This window comes from Oryctolagus cuniculus, chromosome 3 (genome assembly GCF_964237555.1).
Source record: "Oryctolagus cuniculus chromosome 3, mOryCun1.1, whole genome shotgun sequence".
In the NCBI taxonomy this organism is placed as follows: domain Eukaryota; kingdom Metazoa; phylum Chordata; class Mammalia; order Lagomorpha; family Leporidae; genus Oryctolagus; species Oryctolagus cuniculus.
Window position 1 is genome coordinate 31,934,106 of NC_091434.1, and position 23,905 is coordinate 31,958,010.

The 23,905-nt window shown below is 41.8% G+C and overlaps 1 protein-coding gene across 6 annotated transcripts in view; it reads left to right on the forward strand.

Annotated features, from left to right (window-relative positions):
• The window catches only part of PLEKHM3 (pleckstrin homology domain containing M3), a 227,145-nt gene that overhangs the window by 179,402 nt on the left and 23,838 nt on the right, over positions 1 to 23,905 (forward strand). For all 6 annotated transcript variants that reach the window (XM_070070294.1, XM_070070290.1, XM_070070289.1 and 3 more), the window contains one exon: positions 10,499 to 10,656. In XM_070070294.1, coding sequence (XP_069926395.1) covers positions 10,499 to 10,656 — 158 coding nt within the window. The remainder of the gene's footprint in view (positions 1 to 10,498; positions 10,657 to 23,905) is intronic.

Consider the following 23,905-nt stretch of genomic DNA (forward strand, 5'->3'; position numbering starts at 1 on the left):
AAATTTTCTGTTATTATTTCACTAGAAAGGCCTTCTAATCCTTTCTCTCTTTCCATGCCTTCAGAAACTTCTAGAACCCAAATGTTGGGTCGTTTGATAGTATCCTGTAGATTCCCAACAGTATGTTTTAGTTTTCTAATTTCTTCTTGTGTTTCATTTGTCTGTATAATTTCCTATGCTTTGTCTTCTAAGTCAGATATTCTTTCTTCTGCTTCACCAATTCTGTTGTTAAGGCTCTCCACTGTATTTTTATTTGTTCTATTGAATTCTTCATTTCCAATATTTCGTTTTGATTTCTTTTTAAGATCTCAATTTCATGGGAGAAATTTTCTTTCATGTCATATATGGATTTCATTAGTTCATGCATTTGCTTCTGGTTACTTCTAAGTAATCCTATGATCAATTTTTTGAATTCCATTTCTGGCATTTCTTCAGTCTCATCTTCGCAATCTAGTATTGAGGTATTGTGTTCTTTTGGGGGTTTCATGATATCTTCCTTGTTCTTGTTTCTTGGATTGGTACATTTGTTATTTGGCATTTTCTGGGGATACTTGTTGATTTCTTTGGTTTTTTGCTGTGGCGGCTTTTATCTTTGGACGATGTCTGATTGGATTAATGGAATGTCTGCTTTCAGGGAATACCTAGAGTTGTGTCATAAGAGTGGTCAGGGAGCTCTGCTCAGTGCTCCAGCGTAAAGGGTGTGTCTGAGGTTCTGAGGTGACACACCCAGGTTTGACGTGGTAAATCTCCTTTTTTTTTTTTTTTTTTTTAAATCAGAGTGGAGGTTTCTTCTTGTCTGTTGGCATAGACCCAGCTGAGCTCTTCTTGAAGGAGACCAGTCGTGGGCGCTTGCCCCAGTGAGTATATTATTCATCTGCTCTGCCACAAGGAACACAACAAAGGGTCTGTGCAGTCCTCAGTATAAGCTCAGATTCCCCAGCAATATCTGTCACCAGGTAACCAGGGAGCTCTGATCATGTGGAGCCTCCACATGACTGCCCAATGTCCCAGCCACACCCTGAGGATTCCCACACAGTCTCAGTGTTGTCAAAGTCCTGGCACACAAGCCTCCCAGTCACTAGCACCCAGTCCCCAATGTGTTCTCCCCACCAGACTCAGGAGTCCCTGCTTGGCTGGTTGATGGGTGCAGACATGAGCTGGTACAGCTGGTACAGATGTCCAAAATGATGCCTACTCTCTGTCTGCTTGTTACAGGGTACCTTTGCAGGATGACTGGGGAGAGAGAAAGCGTGCACCCCCTTTGTTTTTTTCTCCTCTAGTTTGGTGGGTACACTGTGCCCCACAGGGCTCCAAGCCAGATTCCCTCTAGGCTTTTCCTGCAGCTTTTTCACCAGTGGCTTGGGCTACTGCAGTCTGGTCTCACCTTACTCTCCAACACTGGTGTGGAGGCTTACGGCTGGTGGGGTCCTAAGTTGTGCATGTCTTCGCCCGCCATGTGGGTCCACTGTGTTCCTCCAATTTATGTAGAGTTTCCTCTGTTGTTTTCTCCCTAACTCTTCCCTGAGACTGCACTTTTTCCACTTTTTTTAAACTATCTTCTCTTAGACTCAAGCAGCAAGCTCCCTCCCTACTCCGCCATCTTAATCCAATCTCTAGCCTTCTAATACTAAAGATGAAATGTCCTTCTGACTTCTGATGGATTGATATAAAGTTATATTAACCATTCACTAGTTTAATTCCAAGGGGAAAAGAAGTAAGAAAGACAGTTTCCAGATGTTGCTAAGGTATTATCTTACATAAATGATCCAAGTAAGTTTGAATTGTGTTAAGGGTCTTCTCCCAGCATTTTGGCCTTGGTAAAAGTATGTATGCTTGAACTAGTCTTCTCTTATTTACAGCAAATATCAAGGGAAATGGTTCTGAGTGCTTTAAATTTTCTGCTAGTCTCATCCAAACAGAACAGCCTGATATCTTTTTTTAAAATGACATACAAACATCATACCTTTTCGTCTTCTCCATATCATAAATCTCAAGTGTTTGAAAAGAGAAATCATTAGTGGTCAGGATGAGAATTAACTATATTTGTAAATCTGTGTATATGAAATACATGAAATGTGTATACCTTAAATAAATTTTTTAAAAAAAAGGAGGGATGGCTCCAATAGAAAATTTCTACATAGATTGAAATCAGCTAATGATAAACTACACGCTGCTCACTTGCTCAACTCAGACACAGTGCTCAGTGCTTTCAGTGTATGAAATCCGATCCTTAGCAACCCTGCACAGCAGACTACCTCCTAATTTTTCGGTTGAGGAAATCAGGTCTCAAAGAGCTTCAAGGACTTGCCCGAGTCTTGGAGTTGGAAGTGGATGAGCTAAAGTTTCGCTCAGATTAGCCTTGCCTTCTCTACTCTACCCACGGTTTCCCAGTGCCCAAGCATCAAAGCTCTGTCCTGCCACCCTCTCTGGAAGACACCCTAATGAGTTAATACAGTGTCTGCTGGAAAGATAAACCCATTTTGTCAAGAGGCAAAAACTACCATGCCTTGATAATGTTTTTAACAAACTTTGTTCAGGTTTATTGAGAATGTACTATTGTAGTTTACTTTGTTCTGCTTGGTCCTCCCTTTTTCTCAACAATATTGGAATCTCCTGGACTGGCTGCAGCCTGAGAAGTTTGTAAGGTTTTTACCCTTCCTGGGACCCATAGGGCGCCATCATCACTCCAATCAGGCACACCAGTTTAGAGATGACATAGAGTTTTCACATCTGACTTCCCTCATAGCTATGCACTTGTTGGCCCCATTTGACTTGGCTCCACCCTTAGTCATTTTGTAAGCCCGGTGGTATCCTGGCAGCTCTTCTCTACTGTTCTTTCCTAGTTAGAACCTGAACGTCAAAGACTCCTCTGGCTTTTGTCTTACTGAGGTCACAATTTTCCTAGTGTTTGTAAAATATGGCCCTGGAGCCAGTGTTGTGGTATAGCAGGTAAAGCCACAGCCTGCAATGCTGGCATCCCATCCAGGTGCCAGTTTGAGTCCTGGCTGCTGCACTTCCAGTCCAGCTCCCTGATAATGCACCTTGGAAGGCAGTGGAGGATGGCCCATGTCCTTGGGCCCCTGCACCCATGTGGCAGACCCAGATGAAACTCCTGGCTCCTGGCTTTGGCCTGGCACAGCCCTGGCCATTGCAGCCATTTGGGGAGTAAACCAGTGGATGGAAGAACTGTGTATGTGTGTGTGTGTGTCTCCTCTCTCTATAACTCTGCCTTTCAAAAAAAGAAATAAATCTTTAAAAAGAAGAAAAAAATATGATCCTAAGCTCAAGCCCCCAACAAGATGGCTAGGAAGTTGGAAGTAAAAGACACAAGGCTCTTGGGTAGTGGAAAGGAGGTGGTGGGAAAGAAGATACTTCATTTATAAAAGAACCCTTGGAAATGTCACCTCTGGAGCCCACTTATTCATACTGATGAAATCACTAGACCAGAAGCCAGAAATAACTGGATTCAGTTCCCAATGCTGCCAGTAATTGTATCCAAAGACAAGATTTAAACCTGAAAAACGCATATTTAACCCCTGGAAAGTTATAAGTATAAAGTTTTCCTTTCTATAATATTAGAAGAATGTTTGTAAATTCTAAAATGCACTTATTATATTACTTTACTTTTCTGGAAGGAATGACTGTCAGCAGCTTCAGCCATTTGGAGCATGGCCATGAACCTAAGCTGACATGAGTAGAGCAATTAATCAAATATAAAGAAGCAGATGCATCTCTGAATCACTGAGCTGCCACCACCTCCTTGTATTAAGCTCCTCCCTAAATCACATAGCAGAAGGATTTCAAATGTTTGTGACATAAGGACAACCCCAAGATACGACTCTTGACAGCCAAGAGAAAGACAGGAAAGTATCCTGAGTCAACAACAACTAAAGTTCTAGGAAGAAAGAGAGTATTTAAAATAAATTTGAGACTCAGTTTTTTCCATCATGTAATTTATATTCTCCTAGGAATTTATATTTCCCTGTATAAAATGCCAGTTTTACAGGTAAGAATAGTCAGATACCATTTTTCTATGTTATCTATAATTGGATAAGCAGAGCAATCACACTAATCAATAACAAACAACACCAATAGCATCAAGTACTATATATATTCAAATATAGAATGTGGAAGCCAATGTGTAGGAAGAAGCAGCAACAAGGGATCTGTGGTGGCCCAGTAGCCAAAGCTGGCTTTCCACATCAATCCAGAACCGATCTAAGCTGTAAAGTCTATGTGAGATGTAGGGGTGTTAGGAAAAGAAGAGAAACTCCAGATAAGGGAAATGCCAGGGGTGAAGGCACAGGCGCAAGAGACAGCATCTGCCACCTGGAACAACTGCTCTGAGAGGCGGCAAGAGAGCTGGAGGAGTGTGGAATCAACATATGGAGACACTTAAACACCAAGCAAAACATAAGTGCCAGAGTTTTGTCCATTTCTCTCTTAGAGTATCTGGGACATCATAAGTCAACATAATTGTATGCAATGAATTAAAGGAGAGTTTTGATTAATGATAAATTAAGAATTCACAGAAGATTTGAGGGTAGAGATGATACAGATGTAATGGTGTCCAAAACTGATAAATGTGTATGCTAGGCAGATCAGAGGACAAAAACATCCAGAAATAAAACTGGGAGATTATGTCTTTGTTGTTGTTAGTTTTTTTTTTTTTTTAAGATTTATTGATTTATTTAAAAGGGAGAGTTACAGAAAGAGAAGACATAAAGGGAGAGAGATCTTCCATTCACTGGTTCCCTTTGCAAATGTCCGCAACAGCTGGGGCTGGGCCAGGCTGAAGCCAGGAGCCTGAATTCCAACCCGGTCTCCTATGTGGGTGCAGGGTTTTCATGGGGGCAGATTAACCCACAGTGCTACAACGCAAGACCCTGGGAAATTATTTCATTAATTGAGACAGGGTGAAAAGAATCTGGGGTACGATGGAAAAAGAGACTTACCCTGGAGACATTTTAAAGAAAATCAGGGGCCAGCATTGTGATGCAGCAGGTTAAGCCACCACCTGAGACACTGGCATTCCATATGACCACCACTTCAAAAACCTAGATGCTCTACTTCTGATCTACCTCCCTGCTAATGTGCCTGGAAAAGCAGTGGAAGATGACCCAAGTGCTTGAGCCTCTACACCTACATTGGAGACCCGGAAGAAGCTCTGGGCTCCTAGCTTTAGCCTGGCACATCCCTCCCTGGCTGTTGTAACCTTTTGGGGAGTGACCCAACAGATGGAAAATTCTCTCTTTCTCTCTCTCTCTCTCTCTCTCTCTCTCTCTCTCTCTTTCTCTTTCCCTCTCTCCTTCACTCTCTGTAACTCTACCTCTCAAATAAATAAATCCTTAAAAACAAAACAAAGAATGTGAACTTTGAAAAGTTTTTGCTAAATGAGATAAGCCAGTCACAAAAGACCACTGATTTTGTGATTCCATTTATGTGAAATATCCAACCTAGGAAAATCTATAGAGACAGAAAGTAGATTATTGATTCCAAGGGCTTGGGGACGTGGTCGGAGAAGAAGGGGAGTGATTACTAAAGGATATGGAGTTTTGGGAGAAAGCTGGTGAGATATTAGAAAATTAATTGTGCTGCTTATACACAACTCTGTGAGTAAACTAAGAACCATTATTGGGCCGGCATTGTGGCGCAGTGAGTTAATCCTCTGCCTGCGGTGCCAGCATCCCATATGGGCACCTGTTCTAGTCCCAGCTGCTCCACTTCTGATCCAGCTCTCTGCTATGGCCTGGGAAAGCAGTAGAGGATGGCCCAAGCGCTTGGGCCCCTGCACCCACGTCGGGGACCCAGAAGGGGCTCCTGGCTCCTGGCTCCTGGCTTCAGATCAGCACAGCTCCAGCCATTGCAGCCTTTTGGGGAGTGAACCAGTGGATGGAAGACATTCCTTTCTCACTCTCCCTCTCACTGTAACTCTACCTGTCAAATAAATAAATAAAATATGGTGAATGGTAAGATTTATGTATTTGGTGGAGAAGTTGAGTCATTTGGTATAAACGCCATAATTTCCTATTTAATTCTCATTGGAATATCAAGAAGTGGCCACTAGCACCATTATTGTTTACTATTGTTTTAGGAGCCCTGGATGATACAATGAGGCATGAATCATAAAGAGAGTATTAGAAAAGAAGGAACCAAGCCGGCGCCGTGGCTCAATAGGCTAATCCTCCACCTTGCGGCGCCGGCAAACCGGGTTCTAGTCCCGGTTGGGGCGCCGGATTCTGTCCCGGTTGCCCCTCTTCCAGGCCAGCTCTCTGCTATGGCCAGGGAGTGCAGTGGAGGATGGCCCAGGTGCTTGGGCCCTGCACCCCATGGGAGACCAGGAAAAGCACCTGGCTCCTGGCTCCTGCCAGGATCAGCGCGGTGCGCCGGCTGCAGCGGCGGCCATTGGAGGGTGAACCAGCGGCAAAGGAAGACCTTTCTCTCTCTGTCTCTCTCTCTCACTGTCCACTCTGCCTGTCAAAAAAAAAAAAAAAAAAAAAAAAAAAAAAAAAAAAAAAAGAAAAGAAGGAACCAGTTATCATGGCCAGAAAACCTAAAAGAATCACCTAAAATGATTAGCATAGATGAAAATTCAGTGATAAAGTCATACAACATACACAGATGTCAATATATTCTAATATGCCTAGCATTCACAAGCAAAAAAAAAATACCTACAGAATTTTGTGGTGGTTTTTTTTTTTTTTTTTTTTTTTTTGGACAGGCAGAGTTAGACAGTGAGAGAGGGGGGACAGAGAAAAAGGTCTTCCTTCCATTGGTTCACTCTCCAAATGGCCACTTTGGCCAGCGTGCTGCGGCCAGTGCACTGCGCCAATCCGAAGCCAGGAGCCAGGTGCTTATCCTGGTCTCCCATGGGGTGCAGGGCCCAAGCACTTGGGCCATCCTCCACTGCCTTCCCGGGCCATAGCAGAGACAAGCACTTGGGCCATCCTCCACTGCCTTCCCGGGCCATAGCAGAGAGCTGGACTGGAAGAGGAGTAACCGGGACAGAATCTGGCACCCCAACTGGGTCTAGAACCCAGGGTGCTGGCGCTGCAGGTGGAGGATTAGCCTAGTGAGCTGCGGTGCCGGCCTACCTACAGAATTTTAACCTTGAAGTAATCTAAATAATAAATGTGAGTGACTTATACAAAATAACAAAATTTATTAAGTAACAATAAAGAAAAATTTAATAAAAATGGAGTTTCTTGATATCAGATTCTTTGATAGGAAGACTAAATATAAATATATCAAGTTTAAGTTTTTGTTTTCTTTTTTAATAAAAAATTATTTATTTAAAAGGTAGAGCAACAGAGAGACAGGCAAACAGAAATCTTCCATCTACTGGTTCACTCCCCAGATGGCCACAACAGCCAAGTCTGGGCCAGGCCAAAGCCAGGAACCAGGAACTGGTTCTCATCCTGGTCTCTCACATGGGTAGCAGGGACCCAACTACTTGGGCCGCCTTCTGTTGCCTTTCCAGGTGCATTATTAGCAGGAAACTGGATCACAAGCAAATCAGCTAGAATTCAGGACTTGAACACTGTCTGATATGGGATGCCACTGTCATAAGCAACAGTTTAAACTGCTGTGCCACAAAGCTGGCCCCTTGTTTTCCTTTTTTTTTTTTTTTTTTAGCAATAATTTTGTTTTCCATTTTATTTATTTATTTGAAAGGCAGAGAGGCACACACCACAGAGAGAGACATACAGAGAGAGCTCTTCATCTGCTGGTTCACTCCCCAAATGCCCATAACAGCCAGGCAACTCACAAGCCCAGAACTCGATCCAGGTCTCCTACAGAGGTGGCAGAGACCCGACTACTTGAGCATCACCTGCTACCTCAGATGCACATTAGCAGGAAGCTGGATTGGAAGCAGAGCTGGAACTGAAACTCAGGCTCCCCAATATGGGATGTGGGCATCCCATGCTAATGTCTTATCTACCGTGCCTGATGCCTACCTCCCCCCACCGATAAATGTTTTTAAGTGTGATAAAGTCCTACGTAAGAATAAATATATATTGCTGGCAGTGTACATTTCATGAAATCTTGCAGACCTTTCCAAATATTCATACTCTTGTCCCAAGAAAATCTTCTAAACAGAAAAAAAGCTCTGCCCGCTCTTTGCCTTTGGGTCCTGGCTAATAACCCTTATGTCTTCCTCAGGACATTCTCTTCCAGTACCCAGCTGTCTCAGACATCCTTTACTGGCCTGGTTTCTACACTGTTCCATGTCCTAGTTGCTCTCCCCTAAGGGAATAGAGTTGGCTAGTACCTGTCTTTAAATGTGTCATTAATCTTGATTGTTTCTGGAAGAATTAAATAAATAAGGAAAACAAAACTCAACGGAAGTAGTGCTACCTCCATGTAGAAATTACCCTGTGACAGGTGGGAAAGTATTTCTTGGTGGTTGGGTATATGATTTGGTAGCGGTTGTTTCTTAGAAAGTATGCATCCTGTGTTGGTAAAAGGAGCTTTATCAGAGTTAATGCATCCTTAAAGAACCTAAGTAAAAGGAGGTCTAGCTACAGCTTCCATTGCCTTGGGAACAGAAGTCTTGCAGACACAGGAAAGGAAAGTGCAATCCTTTACTTTATAAAACAGGAAAACCGCCGTTGCCATGGCTCAATAGGCTAATCCTCCACCTAGCGGCGCCGGCACACCGGGTTCTAGTCCCGGTAGGGGTGCCGGATTCTCTCCCGGTTGCCCCTCTTCCAGGCCAGCTCTCTGTTATGGCCCAGGAGTGCAGTGGAGGATGGCCCAAGTGCTTGGGCCCTGCACCCCATGGGAGACCAGGAGAAACACCTGGCTCCTGCCTTCGGATCAGCGCGGTGCACCGGCCGCAGCGCGCCAGCCGCGGCAGCCATTGGAGGGTGAACCAACAGCAAAGGAAGACCTTTCTCTCTGTCTTTTTCTCTCACTATCCACTCTGCCTGTCAAAAAAACAAACAAACAAAACAAAACAAAACAAAACAAAAACACACAGGAAAACCCTCTAATTTTAATTAAAGGGAAGGAGACATTAAAGAGTGGTGGAAAACTACTCCAAAGCAGCCCTGATAACTTCTGTTCCCTTTATTAAGAAAAAGGACCACAAAGCAGTGCATGTAATATTCTACAAAGCAGTGCATGTAATATTTCTGTTCTATTAATCTATCTGTACTTTAGTGCAGAAACAATACATATTCACTATTCTTAAAATGCAGTAACACATTGACGAGTATATACAAAGTGACAGACTTGCTTCTCTGACTTATTCCCTCCCCAGAGTTAACCATTGTTATATCTGTTTCTAAAGCATCATGGGCTCCCTCTTTTCTTTGGTGTTGTGTATAGGTTCATGTATTGTAAAAGACATGATTACATGCTTTGTGGCCTTTTATTTTTGCAATACAGTCACTACTACTTACTCACCTGGACTTTGTAATTTCTTCTACCGTATGTTTACCACATTTCCCTCAGATGTTATTTTTATGTAAAATTGTAATTTTAACCATGTAGTCATTTGAAAAAAAGTATCCAGCTATTGCCAAATTAAATGCAATCTTCATTTCTTTTCTTATATCTAAATCAGCATGTATATGCACATGGGTTAATGAGGGGAAAGTAGTGGCAGATTTTATCTTGTTAGTGTGTGAAGTGCTGCAGTCTTTGAAGCCCATACATATTAATTAGGTGAGGAGGGATTTGACTGTGAGGTCCAAAGTCATGGATGTTTGTGGGGCAAAAGGTGAGCACCCATGGGAACCGAGCAGATAGGATCACCAGGGCATGGTGGGCACGACTGTCAAGTGGGGAAGGCACTCCTCTTCGAGAGCAAGCAGCCCCTACTCAGAGCAAAGAGTCCTCCACAGATTGGAATTCAGGTCTTGTTGTGCTAGATTTCTGATTTTTCAAAAGAGGCGAATAATCTGAATTTTTATGTGAAATCTCCTAATTTAAACCATACAAGATAAAAATCTACAAGACAGAAACGGTCCTCAGACCACCACCTCTTTATCATACCATCAGCAAAAGAAATACATTTTTCTATATTTGCTATATATTCATGGAGAAGATGGTGAAAAAAAATCCTGTTAATTCAACAGAGAAAACATATTACTAAATAGACATAACGTCAACTTCCACATTCATAGTTATTCATAGTTATTGTATGTTTTCAGTCTGTTTTGGGAAACCTACCACACTTCTCTTGTACTGCTTTGTAACTGTATAAAGTCGGGTTCCCCATTTGTCCTGAGTTGCCTTTGCCACAATACAAAGAAAGATTAATGCAAAAGAAGTTTTGGAATCTTCATTCTCTAATTTCTGCTACTGGCTTAAACCAGAGAATTCTTTTGGAGAAAAAAACAAGTATGTCTTTTCATCCTCAGAGTTACAAGAAATTATAATTAGAGGTTTTCCTGTTTTATAAAGCAAAGGAATGTACTTTCCTTTCCTGTGTCTGCAAGACTTCTGTTCCCAACAAATTTGCTTCCCTGTTCCATTTCTCTTTCTGCAGGTGATAGAGGGAAAGCTGGCTCCATTTTTGGGCAAAGTCATTAAATTTGCCACTGCGCACGTGTACAGCTGCAGTCTTTGTAGCCAGAAGGGCTTCATCTGTGAAATCTGTAACAACGGAGAGATCCTCTATCCTTTCGAGGATATTTCAACAAGCAGGTACATAATATCTTCTCTTATAAAAGACTACTTGTATTCTTTTTCATTGCAATGTTATTTGGCAGAGAAAGCCTACTTTTAGTCAAGTACTATATGCTTTTCTCTTACCCTGCACCAGGATTCCCTTGTACTTGGAGATTATTTTTGCCCTTTGGTATTCTATATTTATTTATTCCCAGCTCTTCTCTACCTTTTATCCAGAATGAGATAACAGAGTTGCAAGGAAACATTGCCTAACTCTGCCATATTAGGTAATAAAGAATGTTCAGATTCATTTTTAGAATGAAGATTGTGGAGGCAGAATCCCCTCTCCCAGGCCAAGTGATAGGCAGTGGGAAGTTACAATCTCAGAGGACAGGGACCAGATGAACCACTGAGAATGAAACTGGAGAACACTGCCTGCCCACCACATGCTTTTTCCACAGATGCTCTGCAGTGTAGTGGTGAAAGTTTTAGGACCCAAAGGAGAGAAAAGTGGGAGTTTTGTAGGATTATTTTTCTAACCAAAGTAATATTTGGGCATCATCACATTCGTTGATTGATGGATGATTTTGTCTAACTTGAGATCAGGGTTTTTACTATTTCCTTTTTTGATTCACAAATGATACATATCACTTTTCCTTTTATCCCAAAAGTATAATAGAAATATACCCCATGTGTGTATGTGTGCACTGGCTGCTTTGGACATGAATGTCATGGCTCATTTCCCACTCTGCAGGGCTCATTTACACTGTGGTTCGGAACACAAGGTGAGGCACGTAGCCAGGGAAAGTTGAAGCATGTGGGGTAGAGCTGGGATGGTGAGAGTTGACTCAGCCCCTTTTGGCCTCTTCTTCAACCAAAGACTATTTGTAAACATTCAGGAACTTGGACTGGCCCTATTCACAGGAATACAGATGCATAAACACATAAGGAAACATGTACACACAGAGCATCCAATCTCTTGTTTCCTGGTACAGGTACTTTGCTTATACCATGGAGATAAAACACTTCATAAAAATGTGCACCACACAAAACTTCTATGTAAATATTGAAAGCAGAAGTATTTATAATAGCCAAAAAATGGAAGTAGTCAAATGTCAACTGATGAATAGATAACTAAAATGTGGTAGGTCCATACAGTGAAATATTACTTAGCCATAGAAGGAATGAAGTACTGATACATGCTACAGCATAGATTAACTTTGTAAATATGCTAAGTGAAAGAAGCCAGACACAAAAGATCACATATTTTTAAAAAATGATTCATTTATTTGAAAGGCAGAGTTACATGGGGCTGGGGGCGGGGGTGGGGAGAGAGGAGACTGATCTCTCCGCTAATTCACTCCCCAAATAGCCATAATGGCCAGAGATGGCCAGGCCAAAACCAGGAGCCCAGAGCCCAGAGCCTCTTCAGGGCCTCCCACATGGGTGCAGGTGCCCAAAGACCTGGGCCATCTTCTACTGCTTTCCCAGGTGCATTAGCAGAGAGCTAGATAAGAAATGGAGCAGCTGGGACTGGAACCAGCACACATATGGGATGCCAGCATCACAGGCAGCAGCTTTACCTGCTACACCACAGCGCTGGCCCCAAAAGACCATGTTTTTATGATTCTGTTTGTATGAAATGTCCACAATAGACAAATCCATAACAGACCAAAATAGAATAATGGTTGGGGCTTAGGAGAAGAGGGAAAGGTATTAACTGCTGATGGGTACAGGTTTCTTTTGGGGATGATGAAATGTTCAGAACTAGACTGTAATGATTGCATGATCTTGTGACCACACTAAAAATCAGTGAATTGTATACCTTACAAGAGTGAATTTAATGGTATACAAATTATATTGTAATAAAAAATGTTAGTAAAAATACTAAAATTAAATTTAAAATGCTTCCAACTGAATAAGCAATATGCTAGGCCACAAAATACATCTCAGTACATTTTGAAACTCTAAAAAATGTGTTCTAGCATATGAATGGAAAGATCTACAGTAGGAAAGAAGTCTAGGAAACACCAAAATACTTGAAACGTAAACTGTGTACTTTTAAATATTTCATGAGTCAAAGAAGAAACCACAAGATAAATTTTTAAATATTTGGAAATGAATAAAAATTAAACACTAAATATAAAAATACATGGTATGCTAGTAGTGCTTAACAATAAAATGTATAGTTTTAAACACCTATATCAGAAAAGAAGAAAGCCCTCAAACTGATAACCTAAAATTCTACCCTAAGAAACTGGATAAAGAAGAGCAAACTAAATCCAAAGCAAGCAAAAAGGAAGGAATAAAAATTAGGTCAGAAATCATGAAATCAAAAACAGAAAAACAATAGCTCAGTGAAACCACAGGTTGATTTTTTTTTAAACTTTTATTTAATGAATATAAATTTCCAAAGTACAGCTTATGGATTACAATGGCTTCCCCCCCATTACATCCCTCCCACCCGCAACCCTCCCCTTTTCCACTCCCTCTCCCCTTCCATTCACATCAAGATTCATTTTCGATTCTCTTTATATACAGAAGATCAGTTTAGCATACATTAAGTAAAGATTTCAACAGTTTGCTCCCACACAGAAACAAAATGAAAAATACTGTTTGAGTACTGGTTATAGCATTAAATCTCAATGTACAGCACACTAAGGACAGAGATCCTACATGAGGAGTAAGTGCACAGTGACTCCTGTTGTTGACTTAACAAATTGACACTCTTGTTTATGGCATCAGTAATCACACTAGGCTCTTGTCTGAGCTGCCAAGGCTATGGAAGCCCCCTGAGTTCACTGACTCTGATCATATTTAGACAAGGCCATGGTCAAAGTGGAAGTTCTCTCCTCCCTTCAGAGAAAGGTACCTCCTTCTTTGATGACCCATTCTTTCCACTGGGATCTCACTCGTGGAGATCTTTCATATAGGGTTTTTTTTTCCCCCCCATAGTGTCTTGGCTTTCCATACCTGAAATACTCTCATGGGCTTTTCAGCCGGATCCGCATGCCTTAAGGGCTGATTCTGAGGCCAGAGTGCTGTTTAGGACATCTGCCATTCTATGGGTCTGCTGTGTACCTCACTTCCCATGTTGGATCATTCTCTCCCTTTTTGATTCTATCAGCTAGTATTTGCAGACACTATTCTTGTTTATGTGATCCCTTTGGTTCTTAGTCCTATCATTATGATCAATTGTGAACAGAAATTGATCACTGGGACTAGTGAGATGGCATTGGTACATGCCACCTTGATGGGATTGAATTGGAATCCCCTGGTATGTTTCTAACTCTACCATTTGAGGTAAGTCAGCTTAAGAGAGGGAAGAGATGTGCAATTCGGGATATGCACAAGTTGATTCTTTAAGAAGATCAACAAAATTGACATCTTCTGGTTAGCTAGCCTGAACAAGACACTAAGAGAGAAGAAACAGATTGTCAAAATTAGGAATTAAAAGGGTATAGAAATTAAAAGAATTATAAAGGATTTCTATAAACAACTTTATGCCACAAGTTAGACACTTTAGAAGAAATGAAAACAAAAAACCTCTACAAATTACCAAAACTGACTCAAGAAGAAGCAGAAATATTAATACTAGACTGCTTTTTTTTTTAAAGATTTATTTGTTTACTTGAAAGAGTTACACAGAGAGAGAAGGAGAGGCAGAGAGAGAGAGAGGTCTTCCATCTGCTGGTTCATTCCCCTGATGGTTGCAATGGCCAGAGCTGTGCTGATCCAGAGCCAGGAGCTTCTTCCGGATCTCCCACGTGGGTGCAGGGGCCCAAGGACTTGTACCATCTTCTACTGCTTTCGAAACCCATAGCAGAGAGCTGAATCGGAAGTGGAGCAGCCAGGACTCAAACGGGTGCCCATATGGGATGCCGGTGCTTCAGGCCACTGCACCACAGCGCCGGCCCAATGCTTGACTTCTAAGTAAATAGTTTCTCAGTGAATTGTGTTGAATATTTAAAGAAATAAGTTCTTCACAAAAGCATAAAAAAGAGGTCAGTTTTCCCAAAAAACGTAACAACCCTTAACATGTTCAAGCAGAAAGATAAACTACATGGGGCAAAAGCAAGTAAAACTACAGGAGAAACAGATGAGTCCGACTATTAGAGAGTTCAACACACCTCTGTGCATAACTGATGGATCCAGCAGGCAGAAAACCAGTAAGGTTACTGTTAAACAGCACGGTACTGTCAATCAACTGGATCTAATTGACATCTATAGATCACTGCATCTATTGGCAGCAGATTATACATTCTTCTCACACTCACATGGAATGGTTACCAAGAGAGACCATATTCTGGGCAATAAAACACATCTGAAAAAAATTAAAAGAATAGAAATCATGTAAAGTATGTTTTCACACTACAATGAAATTAAACCAGAAATCAATGCCAGAGATACTGGGAATTCCCAAAATATCTGGAGATTAAATAAAATACTTCTAAAAAAACACAAGTTTGTAATTTATGTTCACACAAAAACATGCACATGGATGTTTATAGCAGCTCTCTTCAAAACTGACAAAAACAAAACAATGAAGATATCCTTCAGTAGGTTAATGGATAAATAAATAGTGGTATATCCATACAATGGAATATTATTCAGCAATAAAAGAAATAAGTTACAGACCACAATAAAACATGGAGTAACCTTAAATCCATGTTAAATGAAAGAAACCATTGTGAAAACACTATGTCCTATATGATTCCAACTATATGACACTCTGAAAAAGGCAGCACTACAGCAACCATAAAAATAGTGGTTTTTGCCCAGGTCCTGGGGCTAGAGAAGGATAACCAGGTACAACACAGGAGATTTTTAGGGCAGTAAAACTGTTGTCTCTGAGTTTTATAGTGGTACATACATCACATTGTACTTTAGTCAGAATCCATAGAACTGTACAACAAGGGGTATACCTTACTTCCAACTTAATGATGATGTATCAGTATTGATGCATTGATTGTAACAGTAGTACCACAATACCATACTAATGTAAGATGTCAGTAATATGGAAACTAAGGAAAATGAGGTAGGGAGACACAATATAGGAACTCTTCATCTTTTCAATTTCTCTGTGGAACTAAAACTGTTCTATAAAATAGTCTACGAAAAAAATTCCATCTAGATAGTTGACTCTAAGATCAAAGCTAAGTAGACAATTTCTAATAAAGTTTATTGGAACAATTTTAGATTTACAGAAAAATCGAAGATGGTAGACAGAATTCCTACAGACCACACAACCAATTTCCCTATTAGTACCATCTTACTTTAGAAGGATCCATTTGTTATCAGTTAATGAACCAATACTGCTAAGTTGTTCTTACCCAACATTTGTGTTTTCAGAGTTCCTCAGTTTTTACCTTATATCCTTTTTCCAGTTCTAGGGCCCCACATCGCAAAACTTGAGAGTTTTGAGGAACGCTGGTATTTTATAGACTCCCTCTGTTGGGATATGCCTGCTATTTTATTTAGGATTAGACTGGATTTTATGGGAGTGGAAAAGAAGACCAAGGGGTTAAAAGTCATGTTTTTACCACATCGTCTCACAGTTACACACTAATGACACAGCTTAATTCTGTGGTGTTTAAGTCAGGTTTCTCTATTTGAAGGTACTCTTTCTTCTCCTCTTTCCATACTGGGCTGTGTGGAAGAGATCACTATATGCAGTCCATACTTAATAGGGAGGGAGCGGTGCTGTGGTGTAGTAGGGTAAGCCTCGTATCCCATGTGGAGCAGGTTCATGACCCAGCTGCCCCTCTGAGCCCGCTCTCTACTCATGGCTTGGGAAAGCAGTGGAGGATTCCCCAAGTGCTTGGGTCCCTACACCCACGTAGGAGTTCTGGAAGAAGCTCCTGGCCTCTGGCTTCGATTCTCTCAAGTTCCAGTTTCTGCAGCCATTTGGGGGAGTGAACCAGTAGATGGAAGACCACTCCGTCTCTCCCTCTCTCTGTTGGTAACTCTACCTCTCAAATAAATAAATAAAATCTTCAAAAAAAAAAATAGGCAGGCATTGCTGCAGTGGACACCTGCATTCTCTCTGAGAGTGCCAGTTTCCGTCCACAGCTACACTGTGCTTCCAATGCACCTTCCTGCTACTGCACCTGGGAGGCACCAAATGTTGACTCAAGTAGCTGGACCCCTATCACTCACTTGCGTGACCCAGATTGAGTTCTGGGCTCCTAGCTTCAGCCTGGCCCACCCTGCTGTTGCAGGCATTTGTAGAGTGAACCAAAGAATGAACGATGTGTGTGTGTGTGTGTGTGTGTGTGTGTGTGTGTCTGTCTCTCTCTCTCTGCCTTTCAAGTAGATGAAAATAAATAAACATTTAAGAAAACAAATGGAAATTATGTTCCATTCTTTTGGAAGCAGCATATGTACAAAATTATTTGGAATCCCTCTATATGGGAAATTTGACTTTCCTATCCCATTTTTAAAATTTTTAATTGGGGGCCAGCATTGTAGCATAATGAGTAAAACCACTGCCGGTGATGCCAGCATCCATATGGGCACTGGTTCATGTCCTGGTTGCTCCACTTTAGATCCAGCTCCCTGCTAATGGCCTGGAAAAAGCAGTGAATGATGGTACAAGTGTTTGGGCCCCTGCTGCCCACATGGGAGACCAGATGGAGTTCCTGGCAAATATCTTTGGCCTAGCCCAGCCTCAGCTATTATAGCCATTTGGGGGAATGAATTAGTGGATGGAAGATCACCATCTCTGTGTGTGTGTGTGTGTGTGTGTGTGTGTGTGTCTGTAACTCTGACTTTCAAATAAATAAGGAAATATTTAGAAAAAAAAGTTTGATAAAAAATGGTACATATTTATGGGGTACCATGTGATGTTTTCGTTCCTGTATACATTATGGATGTTGAAATCAGGGTAAATGTCTGTAGCTCCTCAAACATGTATCATTTTGCTATGGTGTATTTATTTTTTCAATTGTTTACTTATTCATATCAGTGTAGACTCATACATGTTATTTTATACTTTGGGTTATAGTCCAATACCACTTTATTATTCAACTGGTGCAGCTTTCACCATTGAAGCTCTCAGTTGCTCCTGAATCCCTTCAACATACCTCAGTTTCTGTGGGATTTTTGTTTTGGGAATTTTTTTATTTGGAGGGGAGGGGTTGTTTGTTAGCATTTCCTTGTGTTCTGGCACTGCCAGATGCTCCAAGCTCAGGCTACTCTTTTTTATTTTTTCTTTCAGTCTAGAAGCAGGTATCTTCCCAAGGAATCCTGCTTCCCTTTGTTGGAGAAGGGTTTTAGAAACCAAGATCTGGGCACCGAGTTTCACACACATGTGTGAAGCCCTCAGTCCTTGGGCTCGTCTCCTGACTGGGACAGAGATGCTACTTCTGTAATTTCCTGTAGGACTTGGTCTGTTTACATCTCAGAATCTGAATCCTCACAAATTCTATAAGATTCTGACGCACCATCAGAAGAGAGAGTCACCTCTCTAGTTAGAGGGGCTGAATTCTCACCAAAAGAGCCCTGTTGGCACAGCTGAAAGCTCACTGGGACCTTGACCCAGCAGGAGAGAACAGGTGGCTGTTTAGACTCCTCTCTCCCTCGGTCAGAGCAGTCCTTGTAGTTTGCACAAAGTCTGAGTCAGAGAAACCTTGACCGACTTTCCTGGAATTCCAGGTTGATAACACTTTTCAGGAACCTGCTGAGCTTCCTTTGGTGTTCTGTTTTCAGTTAAACACTGGAAGTGCTTTAGACAAGTCTGCTGGAAAAGGTATTAATGAAAAACATATTAAATGAAAACTTTATTCAGAAACACCACGTTGCTAATTCCAAACATGCAACAAAGATATGTTGAACAAATTAATATGATAAATGGAAAGAAATTTGAATAGTAGAGCAAATTTTTAAATCTGTGTGTAACTGAAATCTTTATGAATTAAGCAGTATGGTATCTGAGATTTGATTACAAATTATCTGATGGTGGAGTAAGGGGCATGGATATAAGTGAAAGAGATTGCCATGAATTGGTAACAGTTGAAGCTAAATGATAGTTACACAGGGTATTATTATTCTATCATGTCTTCTTTTGAATATCTTGAAATTTCCCATAATGAAACATGTTTAAAAATCTATATGTAGGAGCTGGCATTGTGGTACAACAAGTTAAGCCACTGCTTGCAATGCCGGCATCCCATATCCAAGTGCCAGTCTGAGTTCCAGCTGTTCTGCTTCTGATCCAGCTCCCTGCTACTGCCCCTGGGAAAGCAGTGTGAGATAGCCCAGTGTGGGAGACCCGGATGAAGTTCTTTGTACCTGGCTGTTGCAGCCATCTGGGGAGTGAACCAGCAAATAGGAACTATCTCTCTCCCTCCCTCCCTCTCTCTCTTATTTTCCCTCTCCCTCCCTCCCTCTCTCTCTCTCTTTCCTCCCCCTCCCTTTAAATAAATAAACAAGCAAATATTTTTTGAAATATGTATGTAAATATCTGAGAAATGAAGCATTTAGTGAATGCATTACCACATCTTTGACCATCCTGCTAAATTCAGCACTTTTTTGTCCTTAGAAATGTATTTACCATCCTTTTAGATCCAAATATCCTTTGAGTAGTGTAATTACAATTCAGTAAAAAACATTTCACAAGTGTTAGGACTCTTCATTCTTTCAGAAAATGATGTACTGAGCATATTATGTGCATTGCTCTAGCTTCTGAAGACACACAGTGAACACAGCCTGCTCCTGGCTTGCAAAGAGGTTGCAGTCTAGTGAGAGAAGAATCTTGGGCCGTTCTACTGAAGTGTGGCAGGAGCACAGCAGAGGGGTGGACCTGAGCTCCAAGGAGGCTCTGCCATCCACAGGAGCCCTGTGTATTGTGGCTGATAAAAATTAGCTCCACAGTTTCAAAAAATGTTAGTGAGCTCCCTGCTGTGCTCCAATGCACTGGTTTATGGTCTTCAGAGTTAGAATGTACTTGGTTTTAACATGCTGATTTCGTTATATATCAAACATTGGTCAACTCTTTAAGATGTTCTTTTCCTTATAAAATTGGTCATTATATAGTAAGAAGCTTCATGAATATGCAATTTAAAATGTACCTCTAATATTAATTTCCGTGACCCTGTATCTGACAGATACAGAGACTGTGCTGAGATTGCAGGGGGGTGTTGCTAACATTTAGGCTAGAAATCTACAGATCTCTTTTTCAATTCTCCTTTGGTCAGTCCTCTAAGCCAAGAATGTTACCTCCATTTTAATAATAAGGAAACCTAGGTTCAGAGAAGGCAGTTAACTTGGTGCAAGAGATAAGGCCAAAATTTGAACCCAAATACATCTGACTCTAAAATCTATAGTTCTTTCATTATACAACATAACTTCTTCCATACCCGTAGTTTTCAGCCCATTCTGCACTATACCTACTCTACTAATTTGACAGAAAATATGTACCTTTGTCATGAAAAAAGCCTCTCCTTGGCTGGTGCCACGGCTCACTAGGCTAATCCTCCACCTGCGGTGCCAGCACCCCGGGTTCTAGTCCCGGTCAGGGCGCTGGATTCTGTCCCAGTTGCTCCTCTTCCAGTCCAGCTCTCTGCTGTGGCCTGGGAGTGCAGTGGAGGATGGCCCAAGTGCTTGGGCCCTGCACCCCATGGGAGACCAGGAGAAGCACCTGGCTCCTGCCTTCGGATCAGCACGGTGTGCCGGCCAAAGCGCGCCAGCTGTAGCGGCCATTGGGAGGTGAACCAACGGCAAAGGAAGACCTTTCTCTCTGTCTCTCTCGCTCACTGTCCACTCTGCCTGTCAAAAAAAAAAAAAAAAAAAAACCAGCCTCTCCAAACTGTTATTTTTAGTTGTCCCTTTATTTGCTACCTTGGGAGTTTGTTTCTTGGAGAGTGAGCTGTGGTTAGATTGGGATGAGACAGAGATGTCTTTTCATTGTAAAATGGCCAAAAGAAGAGAGGACAGCCGAGCTTCCACCTCAAGCACATGTCCAGGCAAGAGAGGCTGGCAAAGATGTACCTACAGAAGCTCAACATATGCATTATGCATATCAGGCTTCTGTGTGCAAACCCTCCCCCCACCCCCGTCAGAAGATAATGCTGACAGTTTTACCTTGAGATATTCTTCTCAAACAGAAATTAAATTCATACCCCCTCATTAACCTGAGTAGGAAAATCCTAAAATTTAAAGTGCAAGGTTTAAAATACAACAGGAAGATCCTGAAAGGCAAACTGCTTTGCTTAAGCCTAATCCAGACTTACTTTCCCAGAGGACAAGGAAGGCACAGCTTTAGGGAAAACAAATGTGCTGTTAAAACAAAGACAAAATCCTATATCCTAAAGAAATAGAAATGACAAAATTCACCTTCCTTGATTTAGAATGAGAAACAAGAGTTCTACTTTTTAAGAATTACAAATAGAAGATTAGGCAGATACTGCCCTAAGATTTAAAGGAAAACAATGAATATAAAAGCCAAGAAGCTTTATAAATCCACTAAATGATCCAGGACTTGGATTTTTTTTTTTTAAATCCTTAAATTGCCTCATCTGCAGCTTTCTTTCTAGCGTCTCTACAGGTCACTAATCTCTTGTTATTAAGGATACCTTCCTAAGGCTGCTACGGACACCATCTTGCTTTCAGCATTTCGGTGAGGATGCCATTCCTGCATCTTGAAATGCTTCCAGATCACAAGTGCATAACCACTCCGTCTTAAACACACTCGGCATACGTTTTACCATGGGATTTGCAAAGTAAACCAGCTCGCATAAATCGGTTGTATCCTTTCTATCCTGATCCATTTGCTTTGCTGGGTTTATCCTGTGACATACAAGTCATCCCCACAGTTTTTCAAACTTTCTGAGCTGTATTCAGATGTATTCTCTACGATGAATATGCTTAACACTGAATTTGGTGTCCTCCAAATACTAGGCATTCCGTAAATATTTATTATTTGTGTCAGCTTACCCAAGTATATGTACATTCATAAGAACACTGACGTAGCTTTTTAAACAAACTAATTAATTAAGGGAATTTAAAACACTTCCAAAGATAAAGAATCATAGCAGAAGTCTGAGGTAACAGCACAGCTTTATATGTGTGGTTGAAGGAACTGACCTACCATTTAAGGTATGTCTCTGCAGGAGCATGGGTCTGCCCTGCTCAGCCACAGTAACACGTCCTAGCAAAGGCATCAGCGGTGGCAGTTCTCCTGTGTTACTGGGGTACTGCAGTCCAGCGGTGACTCTTCTAAAAGGGTTAATTGCTTTTTTTAAGAACACCATGGTTCAGATCTGCAGACTGACCACTGCTTGCCAGTTTTTCTTTGTGTACAAGTACTTGGTCACTCTCTTCCCTCCTCCAAGAAATAATGATGGCATCCAGGACCTTGAACTTACTAAAACGAACTCTGCCACCACTTCCAGCCTCCACACTTTTAAAGAACATTTCCGACATCACTCTTGAGAACAAACATCAGCCTCCTGGAAAAGTCCGTAGCAGTTGAGTTTCTAACAAGCTTATCCTCTTTTTTTGTTGTTGTTGTTGTTAAAATCTACTTTGTCAGGTTCATTTACAGAAAAAGAAGTCCTCTCAAAAAACTTGTTTGAATTTTCATTGCTTTTATCCATCTGGCCAAACTCCACAGATATCCAACTTGTCTTAAAGAACAAGGACACTCCTCCCAACACACTGACCTTTAGAATTAGTCTTTGTCATCTTGCATTTCATTGCCGTCTATACCACCCTGCCTCTGAGGACCTAAATTTGTTGAGGCACAGACTTTGTTCTTTGTCTTGGCACCTTCTGACCCCCTTTAAGCTTCAAATACCTAATTGTAGTCAAGCCTAATAAAGATTTGTTTAAAGAGAAATAACCCTTTTTATTATAAAGTATAAGATTACTTCCTCCCATAGAGGATACTAAGATACTTAATCTTCCTCAACACAACTGGAGCAACTCATTATTTCCCTCTGATTGGACCACTTTAGCACCATGCATGGAGAAAGTTACGTGGAGGCTGAATGTGGAGATGACTTTGCCTAAAATGTTCACTTGCTTATGTTCCCAAAAGCCATCAAACCCCATGTTTGCCAGAAGCCTTTCAAAGACTTCCCTGTTTATCTGGGGAGCCAGTTGTACTGTGTTATATTTTTTTTAGAAGATTTATTTATTTGAAAGACAGAGTGACAGAGAGAGGGGGGGAGACAGAGTGAGATATCTTCCATCCACTGGTTCACTCCCCAGATAGCCACAACAGCCAAAGCCAGGAGCCTGGAACTCCATCTGTATCTCCCACGTGGGTAGCATCTTCCACTGCTTTCCCAAGAGCATGAGCAAGGAGCTGCATCAGAAGTGGAGCACCAGGTGGGGCTGGCGCCATGGCTCACTTGGTTAATCCTCCACCTGCGGCGCCGGCATCCCATATAACCGGGTTCTAGTCCTGGTTGTTCCTCTTCCAGTCCAGCTCTGTGCTGTGGCCTGGGAAGGCAGTGGAGGATGGCCCAAGTGCTTGGGCCCTGCACCCGCATGGGAGACCAGGAGGAAGCACCTGGCTCCTGGCTTCGTATCGGCGCAGTGCCAGCTGTGGTGGCCATTTGGGGGGTGAACCAACGGAAGGAAGACTTCTCTCTCTGTCTCTACCTCTCACTGTCTAACTCTATGTCAAAGAAAAAAAAAAAAAAAAAAAGAAGTGGAGCACTGGGACTGGAATAGTGGACGCTGCCATCACAGGCAGGAGCTTAACCCTCTGTGCCACAACACTGGGCCTCATTTAGTCGTTTTTTGCAAGAGTTTCATGTGACATGTTGAAGCAGAAAATTTGGGGATGAGGTTGAGGGGCTACAGGCGGAACAAAACTCCAGAGGAGCAGAGAGCAGTACTGCCCCAGAAGCTGGTCTCCCAATGTGGCTTCCTATTTGCTCAGCCTTGGTTTTTGTGAGTCCTTGTACAAACAGACTGAATACCTGGATTATGCCCTCATCTGGACGCCAATACACATACATTACATACCCCTTTCTCGCTAATCAGCCTGACACATTCCTTTGTTGGTAAAAGGTTCCAAAACAAACACTGTCAGTGCACCTAATTAGCAGGTTTGTGGGCTGCGCTTGGCAGTCTCCTTACATCCTGTTCAACAATAGAGAACAACAGCCTTGGCGAGGCTGGGCTGCGGGCCGCAGCAGCTTCCCCCAATGTATATACGCTTGTTTCATGATATTTCCTTTCTGTGGCTTTTCTTGGGAAGCAGCCACTCAGTGAGTATTACAGAGAGGTGTATGGTCTTAGAAACAGCTCAAGGAAGTCGGGATTCCTCCTC